At 41.5% G+C, this 11,266-nt stretch overlaps 1 protein-coding gene across 1 annotated transcript; it reads right to left on the bottom strand.

Annotated features, from left to right (window-relative positions):
- Positions 1-524: 524 nt before the first annotated feature.
- Positions 525-6,583, bottom strand: DEGS2 (delta 4-desaturase, sphingolipid 2). Its single transcript, XM_072116170.1, has 3 exons — positions 6,385-6,583; positions 2,698-3,440; positions 525-1,656 (listed from the first exon to the last, which is right to left on the bottom strand). The coding sequence occupies exons 1-3, from the start codon at positions 6,464-6,466 to the stop codon at positions 1,513-1,515; spliced, it is 969 nt and encodes a 322-aa protein (XP_071972271.1). The 5' UTR covers positions 6,467-6,583; the 3' UTR covers positions 525-1,512.
- Positions 6,584-11,266: the final 4,683 nt, after the last annotated feature.

Here is an 11,266-nt window from a genome sequence, read left to right as displayed (position 1 = left end):
TTCAATATGATGGCTTGCACAGTGCTTCTTGGGATGTTTAAAGTATGTGAAATCTTTTTATATCCAAATCTGGCTTTAAACTTCTACACAACAGTATGACGGACCTGTCTGATGTGTTCCTTGGTCTTCATGACGCAGAACCCCGAGACTATCGCAGAGAATGTATATTTATACGGAGACTTGATTACACACAGGTGGATTATAATTATCATCAGTCATTTAGGATGACATTGGATCATTCAGAGACTGAACTTCTGGAGTGAGTTTGCTAAAGGGGCCGAATAATTTTGCACGCCCCACTTTTCAGTTTATTATTTTTTACAAAAGTTTAAAATATCCAATAAATCTCATTCCTTTTCACAATTGTGTCCCACTTGTTGATTCTTCACCCAAAAATTACAATTTTATATCTTTGTTTGAAGCCTGAAATGTGGCAAAAGAAAGAAAAGTTCAAGGGGGCTAAATATTCAAAGCAATGTACAATATTACTTATTACAATGTACATAAAATGATAAAATGTAGTAAATTTTATTCTTTTGCTTTATTCATCTTGTATGGAGCTGGTATTACATGACATTTTTGTCACTCATCATTCTGTTATCCAGTTATGATAGAGGTGCATGGTAAGAGCTTGCATGACTCGTCCACAACTGGAGCTCCAGATGACAGAGCTAAACCATTGTTTGTTTCCCATGGCAACAAGTAACATATTTTGAGCAATTACTACTAAATGGTTTGTTCCAGAGTTTGAAAAACATGGCTGCTTTTATAAAAAAAAAAACCCATATGATCTGGTGGCGGGTGGTTTTGCAACTACGCTCCATTAAGTGAAACATTTATTTATTTGCTTTATAATTTTTATATGTAACCAAAACAATGGCACATGGAATGATTCTTTGTAAGCCCTCATTTGTTAACCTGTATGACCTGTTAGCCATCTATAAATAAATCTTGGAATGAACCACAACCAACCCACCCTTTGTGTTCCCCAGCCTAAAGGAATATTTTCCACAAGATAATTTTATACCCATTTGGCACTAGTCCAAATAACAGATCCTGGATTGTTCTATAGATGAGTGCCGATTCCCTCACAAAGTTTGATGGAGAAAAAGTCAAGGTGGTTGATCTGTTTTACTTAACCTCTTCTTGCTGGGCATCACTGAGGGTCCCAAAAGAGACTCTCCAGCCACAGTGCGCATATTGATGGGATTGAAGCTTACCAATGTCTGGGATGTAGAAAATCCCAGAAAATATCCACCCTGGAAATCAGCGGATGCATTTCCAAAAGCATCTATCATATCTAATATTCCGTGAAAGTTAATTGAATCAATGACCATTCACATAATACATGACTAGTCTAAGGTCCCAAGTAGTTGATGGCATCCATATGCTCTAAAAGGTCTGTACAGAACTTCGAATACCCACAGACCTATTACCAGTAGTATTTATTACAGTTAATGCCCAGTGTGACCCATCAGACAGCTACAGAAAAGGTTTTCAATCTAGATTATTTTATCCTGCCCTTGCCAGCTTGCATTTTCTTTTGATCCTTGAATAAGGTCCGAGTTCTTCATTAAAAATGAAATCCCACAGAACCTGAACCCAAGACTGGTGCTGAGGGAGACCATCATAATACTCAGAAGCAATCTGCCGTACCTGCAGGACACAAACAAAGAAAAATATGTTTAGCTCATGTAATTTGTGCAGCAGATGCTTTAATATTTTTGCGAACAAATAGACCTCAGTGAATTCTACTGGATAAGAGCACAGTTATAGGGCAAATAGTGCAAACTATGGCTAGGAAAGAGGGATTTCCCAATTGATTATTTGTGATTAGCTATTAACAAGAAATAAATCTCTGATGGATCAGAGGTGAAGGATTCAGTTAATTCTATCAATCAACCCCAATGGGTACCATGGGATACGTCATCAATCTCAGATTGGCGAGTCTGACACTTATCCCAGCACACAGAATGGAAATTGAGCCCCTATACACTTTAATAGGAGCTGAGCTACAGTGGAAAATCCCTTTAACTAAATATCTGTAAGGCCTCACGCTTAAAACCATATTTAGGGGACGTGTTAAATTGCAGCTAGCACACTTACTGTGCGGTGAGCCCACCTTGTCCCTCCGCACTGTGAACAAGGCCGCTGTGCCGCTAAACAGAGCAGGTCCTATTCCTGCTCGTATTGCAATGCAGCCACTCCGCTCCGATATGGGAGGGGTGAGGAGAGCTCCTCCTCACATGTCCACCTTCGCCGAAAGGGTGGTTTCACATTGGTGCGTGTGCTCCGCTTCCGCTGGGTATCCATTGCATTTTGTCCGTTTTGCTTCCGTTTTGTCTCCGCAAAAAATGATATTTAACACTGCTTTGACAACATAACTCCTGTTTTCTAAATCTCATTAGTGAAAAAAACTGACCCGTCAGGTTTTTTTTTTGTGGACCCATAGACTTTATTGCCTTCCGTGATAGGCATCAGTGAAACGGATCAGTGAAAAAATAAGCCAGTGTGAATACACCCATTGAAAACAATGGCTTTGTGATGCATCCATAAAAATCAATGAACCATGGATGTTAAAAACGACGCCAATGTGTAGAGCCCCAAGACCGTCGCTGGACACTACAGGCCCTGTAGAAAGTAATCATGGGTCTATCAGTAATAAAATGACTAGGAAGCAAGATCACATGTACTTACCAAAGGCAGCCTGCTTCCAGGAATGCTGGGAAAGTCGTGATGCTCTGTGTGATAGCCAACATTAAATGTTATGAGATTTAGGGATCCGTAGTAAGAATAGGTCTCGTGTCCTTTCATAAACATGTAATGTTCTGCAATAAAGTGCCCTGAGATGGGGTGAAAACCCAAGCAAAAAACGGAACCAGCCAGAAGGTAGACCACAGTCTTCAGGCCACACATGTGATACAGCAAGAAATCAACAGAAAACTGGACGAGAGCGTTATACATCTCCATTCTGCTGATGGGTTTCGGATTCACATACAGTGGCCGTAACACATAGAAGAGCGGCTGTAGGATCAACCACAAGAATTTACGAAAGGGAGTGCAGAAGAACCATCCTTCAAAGTCTGTAGGTATATCCACATCTAGGTGGTTGCCTCCGAGATACCGGTGGTGATCAATGTGATACTTTTTGAAGGATGCAGAGTATGGCATGCCAATGGGCAAGTTGGCGATCACAGCAAACCACCGGTTCCACTTTGCCTGTCTGTTACCAAAGGCCACATTGTGGGAGATATCGTGGATAGCCAATGTTAATGAGTGATTCACACACCCGCCAAATGCATATGCCCAGAATAAAACCCATTTCCAAGCCAAGTCTCTGACGAGATGACAGACCAAAAGCTGAGCAGCAACCATCGCCAAGACAACCCATTTTAGGTGGGGGTCCGGTCCCATTAGACATTTAATTTCTGGGTACTTTGCTATAAGAAAGAAAGAAAAAACAATTTTTGGTTGACTGTATAATCGCAAGAAGACCAAATATGCTAAAAAGCATATAGGGTAAACCTATACCAGACAAGATTTTTAGTATTACACATAAGATAAAAGGGATATTCAGCAATTATGCTGGTCACATGACCAGCAGCTTCTGGGTGCATGGATAACCCCTTTAAGTAATGCATCTTGCATAGTAAGCATAGCAAAAACAGTGAATCGTCTCTGAGCACAATTCAGTCTCAATGTTGTAGATACTTCATTAACAATTCAAAGCCTTTTATGGTTTTTATTTGGGTTTAGACAAACGTGATGATACCAATTATTTTAATTTTTTTCACACCATTTTAGAGGAATCTTTATACAGAAGAAAAAACTATATTAGTCTTTCTAGAAGCCCACTGAACAGCAATCTCATGTAGTTCATCTACTGCACTTTTACAATTCTATTGCTGAATTAGCTTGCCAATTTAGAAGTGAAAAGGCATCAACTGTTTCATCTAATGTAGTGGCTTATTAAACATTGCTCTAACCTCATCAATACTAACAAATAATTCTATGTTTTGTTGCGTGGATTACATTCAGTGTTCCGACTATATATGGTTTGGGTGAAGGCAACATCATAGGGCCTTCTGATGCAGGAAACTGTGGACATTTAGAGGTTAGAGTAATGGGTTCTGTAGCAGCTATAACCCATGGTCCTGGCATCACTGTAAAGTTAAGAATCTCATGTGGTTCTGTGAGCTATAGAACTGGAGAACAGCAGTTATGATACATTTGAAAAGAGGAGATTCTTATCTTTACAATGAGAACAGTTTTTGTTGCTATAAGGAGGTGTCTAAAGTGATGTTCTTCCTCCTGCCTCTCCTTCTCTCCCTCATCTCATGACTGAAGGAGACATTTTTAGAACTAGTAAGCATATTACATACCCTACTGGTAGTTGTACTAGAGCGATGTGGGAACTGTAAGCCGGAGCAGAGTAGCAGACCCCCTTAGGATGATGTCAGACGTGCCGTCAAATGTCAAACGTTTGCAAACGCAAAAGCAGACCAAGCCGCACCCACCAGGACGGGCCGCGTCCCGTTCGCATCAGCGTTTCTATTAAATTAACGCAAAACATTGGCGGCTCGTTCCTGCTCGCAGGCGTTTCCATAGGCGCGGCTTGGTCTGCGTTTGCAAACGCAGCCAAGACGGCACGACTGACATCACCCTTAACGTTTATCCATACTCATGGGAAATCCCTTCATGTCAATGGCAGCTGAGCCTGCAGTTTTGGTGCTTGACCACAAATACAGAGAACAGCATTTATCCAACTTTTTTCATTTTTCTTTCTTTTTTTGCAACTTATTGTCGTTTCAAAGTTCGCCATGTTCATTTCTTCCAGTGTTGCACTTTATAGTGTGCAGATGTTTGACGTATGAAAATGTCAATAATCCATTAAAAAGTAGCACAAAAAGTTGCAAAAAACTGGCGCCTTTCCATGGTGAACAACATCAAGCATCGCTTCCAGGGCTGTTGTTAGGATGTAACTAAAAGGTTATTAAAAAGGTTAGTAATAGGTTATTAAAACCTTTTTTTGCTTTCCTAAAGGATTTTTTAGGAGTTTGTACTTGACGCTACTTCTATGCCCCACTGAGCCTTGACTTTTAGTCGCATTATCATGTTATGTAGGTGTGCAGAGTGCAGAATGATTGATTAGTTTCTCACATCCGACTCTTGTTTTAATTTTTCTCCCCTTGCATTCTGGAGACATCTTTGTGAAATTTTGCAGTAGCTCAAGACATTTCTGCTACGAAAAGTTACAAAAAAAGGAAAAAAAAAAAAAAAAGAATGGGATCTAATACCAAAAAAAAAAAAACAGAAATATACTGGGGAAAAAAACATTTACAGGCATAAAAAAGCACCAGACAAAAGAAAAGTATAATAAATGTCCCCCAGAGCATGAAGTCAAATCCCTCAGGTTATTCCAGGGTGAAATAGCCTCAGAATATGTAATCAATCCTCAACAACCACTTTCAGATTTATTTACATAAAATGAGAATTCTGAATAACAACATGCAGCATCAGAAGAATCCATGATCACATGCATTAGTTTCAATTGCACCCTTACAGTTGATTGAATGCAGCCTTAAAGGGGTTGGCCACTGTCAGCAAACAATTGATATGGTTTGTATAAAGAAAAGTTAGCCAATTTTCCAATATACTTTATATCAATTCCTCCCAGTTTTTTAGATCTCTGCTTGCTGTCCTGCTATAAAAGCTTCTATGTTTACTTCCAGTGGATAGAAATCTGTTCATGGTGATGTGATGGACATACAGGTGCAGAAATTCTTATTATCACATGGCTCTGATTATTCTCTGTAATACTAACTGCTTGTGCACCTGTGTGACATCACATGATCACGGACAACGTTCTAGCCACTGGAAGCAAACATAGAAGCTTTCTATAGCAGGGCAGCAAGCAGAGATCTAGAAATGGAAAATAAGAATTGATATAGAAAGTATATTAGGAAAATTGGATAACTTTTCCTCACACAAACCATATCAATTATTTGCTGAAAGTGGGCAACCCCCTTAATTTCAAAAGCTTTGTCTAAAAATGACAGCTAAAAGCAGTTTGAGGTTCATGTATAGCATAAGCTTCTGAATTTTACTTATCAATTCTCTGAGGAGAACCTATCAAGCTCTGCCTTCCAAAATTCTAGCACTAAAGAAAAAAACTTGGGTAGATCAATACAAAATTGTAATAGTTTCAATAACTGCAACAATTCAAAGAAAATGGGTGTTAGGGCTATAGGGAGTTGCTATTTGAGCAATGACCTGATAAACCTCTTACTGCAGATGAATGTTAACCACCCGCCTCCCAAGTAACAACACACACATTAACAACACACGGTAAATAAGTACATAGATATAAAGACAGGGATATACCTAGAATTTCCTTCCTGCGCTCAGTGTGCGGTTGATCCGTGTACACCCATTCAAAGTCTCCTCGAGTCACCTTGTTACCCATTGTGGCTCATTTCTTAATCCCCCCAGAGATCCTTCTTCTTCCCAAGGACTGAGGGAAATAGAAGGATCAGCTGGGGCTTATCTAACCTTCCCTTTTCAGAGGGGAGGGGACTAGACATGCTGGATACTTGCATTGTGGACTATTTCAAGCTTGATGGGGTGACATCACTATAGGCATCACTATATAGACTACATGGCTTCAAATTGCATCTAGATTTCACTATTTCAGGGTGCGTTCACACATTGCGCTTTGGTTGCATTTTCATTGCGTTTTAAAACGCATTACAACAGCTGAGGAGAGGTAATTTGACTAATTACACTACTGGTAATGTTTCCGTTTACAAAACGCATCGTAAACGCGGTGTAAACGAATGTGTTAACACATGTAAACAGTGTGTTAACAAATGCACTTGGTGCATTAACATGATGCGTCACATTTTTGACGCATTCCAAAGGCTTCAGCCTTGATCACATGTTGAAGTAACATTGCGTTTTAGCAAATGCAATGGAAACGCAATGTTACTTCAACATGTGATCAAGATTCAAGGCTTTGGAATGCACCAAAAACGTATAAAAAAAAGCGACGTAGCACATTCTGTGAATGCGCCCTGAGCCTATCTTCCCATGATCGGGAGTTTGTGATATCCAAACTAGAAGTGGAGTGAAAAATGAAGAGGAGAGGCATCTTTCCCATTTAGGTCGGCGACACGTGTGGCGTTTTGAACTGGTTTTTGGGCATAGTCCGTGCTACAATGTTGCAACACATTTTTTGCTGTGCTTTTGACACATTCCAAAGGCTTGAATCGTGATCACATGCTGAGGTTACATTGCGTTTTAGCAAATGCTTCTCAGAATGTGATCAAGGCTGAAGTCTGAAAAAACACAGGCAAAAAAACGTGACAACGCATCGTGTGAACACAGGGTCGAAGAGAGATTTGCCTAATTAAATTGGTGTTAACATTTTCATTTACAAAACGCATTTGTTAACGCGCCATATACCAGTGGCGTAACTACCGATGTTAAGGGGCCTAGGGAGGTACAGACGAGTAATTGACATCATGCCCCGGGGCCTATGTTTCTGTGTCCCCGAGTAGCCACTGTCCTCACACTGTCTCCCTACTGCCTCCTAGGACTGGCCCGCACACCTTTTTGCCTGCTCGGGTCTCACCTCTTTTCTTCTTTAACCCCTTCCCTCTCAACGTCCGATATATCGGATGCAGACCCGATGCCGGTTCAGTTCAAGATCTGTGCCGAACCGGCATCGGGAAACATGGGGTCCCGACTGTAACATATAGCCGGCACCCCAGTGTAACACCCGCGGTCAGAGTGGGCTCCGATCGTGGGTGTTTAACCCGCTAAATGCCACGGTCAGCGCTACTGCGGAATTTAACTTGGCTTTGGTGGGTCTTTTCCCCACGATCACCCCCCACCCCCCCCGAGTCATTTTTGGGGGGCGCCGATAATTTTTCCGACGTAGAAGAAGCAAAATAATCACAAATCCTTGTATACAGCAAGCATTTTCAATTATTATACCACTACGCCATGTGGGCTTGAAGGGGGCTAGAGGGGCGCGGTGGCATACATTAATGCAATGTGTGGCCGAAATGTGTATGGGGTTCCCATGAAACACATGCATTCAGTTATGCAGACCGCTTTGTTTGCATTTAGACAATACAAGATACCAGGTGCTGGTTACCGATCACAAATGCGTTTCCATAGAAACACATATGCAATCAGGCCTCAAATGCATTCTTGGTGCATTTTTAAAGTCACTGAAAATGCATGCGGTTTTGTATGTTTACTATGTGTTTGGCTGGTTTGAATCAGTTTTTCTTCATTACTGCAAGTGTAAGCAGCTATATTAACATTTTCACAGCTGCTTAACGGGGTTATCCGGGTATACAAATTTACTAAGGGCCGGGCTGGGGAGGGCCTTTTTAAAAATAATAAACGTGTACTTACCTCGTCCGGTGCTGCTGATGTCCCGCGCGAAGGTCAGTCTCATCTGTGCGCTGGTTTGTATACAGAGGCGCCGACACCATCTCCCAGCACACTTACAACGCTGAGAGATAGGGACGGATGGGAGGAGCCGGCCACATCGCGGACTGGAAGTTCGCTGTGCACGGCTTCTGTGTTCCTGTACACATCAGCGGCACCGGAGGAGGTAAGTACATTATTTTTAAATAGCCCACCCCAGCCCGGCCCTCAGTAAATTTGTATACCCGGATAACCCATTTAAAGGAAATCTACCATTTTAAAATGGCCATTCTGACCTAAACATACTGTTAGACGGTGCTAGGTAAGCCGATGCTGGAGGTGGTCGTGATATGGCATGGAAGTCCGCAGTTTCGATGAAAAATCGATTAATATCAATAGGCATATGGCCCCATTCGGCACTCCTGGGCCCCTGACACAGGGCGCTTGACGCTCGGGCACATTCATAACAAAGCACGCGCTATGCGTGCTTGAAACTTCTCCCCCCTCGCTCCCCAGAGCCAGTGACGTCACTGAGCTCTTGGGAGCATTGGCACATGCGCACTGCATCTTCATTCATTGTGCCGACATGTGAAATGAAGATGCAATGCACATGCGCCGGTGCTTCAGAGAGCTCGGTGACGTCACCGGCTCTCAGGAGCGAGGGTAGGTGGGGGGTGATGTTTCAAGCACGCAAAGCGCGTGCATTGTTATGAATGTACCCGAGCGCCAAGTGCCCTATGTCAGGGGCCCAGGAGCGCCGAATGGGGTCATATGCCTATTGATAAATCGATTTTTCATCGGAACTGTGGATTTCCATGCCATATCACGACCACGTCCAGCATCGGCTTACCTAGCGCTGTGTAACGGTATTTTTAGGTCAGAATGACCAATTTAAAATGGTAGATTTCCTTTAACCCTTTAAGGACCTCACCCTTTTTTGCTTTTTTATTTCCATTTTTCACTCCCCACAATCAAAAATTTTTTTTTTTTTTTTTTACACGCACAGAGCTGTATTTGGGCTTGTTTTCTGCATAACAAATTGCACTTCATAGTGATGGTATTTATTATTCCATGCCGTGTACTGGGAAGCGGGAAACAATTCAAAATGCAGTGGAAATGGTGATAAACCGCATTTGAGCCGGTTTCTTGTGGGCTTGGATTTTTTACGTCTTTCACTGTGCGCCACAAATGACATGTCTACTTTATTCTTTAGGTTGGTGCGATCACGGGATACCAAATTTGTATAGGTTTTATAATGTTTTCATACATTTACAAAAATGAAAAAATTTTGTAGAATTTTTTTTTTCTATTTTGCCATCTTCTGGTGCTAATAACTTTTTCATACTTTGGTGTACAGAGCTGTGGGTGGTGTCATTTTTTGCGACTTCTAATGAAGTTTTCAATGCTATCATTTTAGGACTGTACAACGTTTTGATCACTTTTTATATTTTTTTATATTTTTCAAAATGGCAAAAAAGTGCCATTTTCAACTTGCACTATTTTCCGTGACGGGGTTAAATACAGTGAAAAACCGTTACTATATTTTGATAGATTGGCATTTTTGGATGCGGCGATAACTAATGTGTTTGTGACTTTCACTGTTTATATCAGTTCTAGGGAAAGGGGGGTGAATTGAATGTTTAGGGTTTTTTATTATAATTTTTTTTAACTAACCCTAGGTTGTCCGATTGATCCTACCATGATGGCACATTGTAATGAAAGGGTTAAAACGAGACAGGCTCGGGTCTTCAGAAGATCCGAGGCTGTCATGGTGACAGATCGCCGCTCCCCGATGACGTCACAGGGAGCGACGATACTCGGCAGGGTGGCGGCGGCCATGCCAATGTGCCAGCACCAATCACGGGTGTTACTGGTAAGTCTTTACTGCGAAATGCAGCAAAGACTTACCAGCTATGGAGAGGGCTCAGCCCGTAAGCCCTCGTCATTCACCCGCGGCTGAACTGTGACGTGCTATTACGTGCTATCACGCAGCCTAACAGAACCAAACATTAAAACATTTTACACAAGTTCAAAAACACCACCTGAATATCACGTGTGTCACTGTCCTTAGAGCAGTTTCCAACTACTGTGTTCAATCTATGAATATGGTGCTAAGGATGAGACTGATTCATAGCCATATCCAGGGCCGGTTCTAGACAAAGTGGGGCCCTGGGCAAAACTAAAAGTGGGGCCCCAAAATAAAACTATTTTATGACCAGTCACAGTCAGCAAGAGGCTCCCTTTAGTATGGTAAACAAACTGTAATTTTGGAGAATTTTATAAGAGATAGATAGAAGATAGGAAGATTGATGGGCAGCACGGTGGCTCAGTGGTTAGCACTACAGCCTTGCAGCGCAGGTCAACATATGCAAAGAGTTTGTATGTTCTCTCTGTGTCTGCGTGGGTTTCCTCCGGGTCCTCTGGTTTACTCCCACACTCCAAAAAATTACTGGTAGGTTGATTAGACTGTGAGGCCCATTGGGGACCGATATTTTCTGAAAGCAGACACTTGCCCATCAAAGAGTTTATAGACATAGACGCTTTCATGCAATTTTGATTCGAACATTTTACAAAAAAAATACGGCAAAAAATGTGATCCAAACAGAAAATATTTACCTTTACATGTGTAGAGTTCACAAATGTCCCATATTGATATGTTAACATAAATAAATCCACATAATATCACTAAAACTGTAATAACTAGATATCTGCTTTTCAGCTAGAAATTTTTACACAGTCACAACCTGCAAAATATATAGCAATAAAACAGAACAAAAAGTAAAGGTGCCATAAAACCTATAGAATTTTGAAAGCAGACAACCAG

Source organism: Engystomops pustulosus, chromosome 7, assembly GCF_040894005.1.
Source record: "Engystomops pustulosus chromosome 7, aEngPut4.maternal, whole genome shotgun sequence".
Taxonomy (NCBI): Eukaryota; Metazoa; Chordata; class Amphibia; order Anura; family Leptodactylidae; genus Engystomops; species Engystomops pustulosus.
This window is presented reverse-complemented; position numbering and strand designations above follow the sequence as displayed.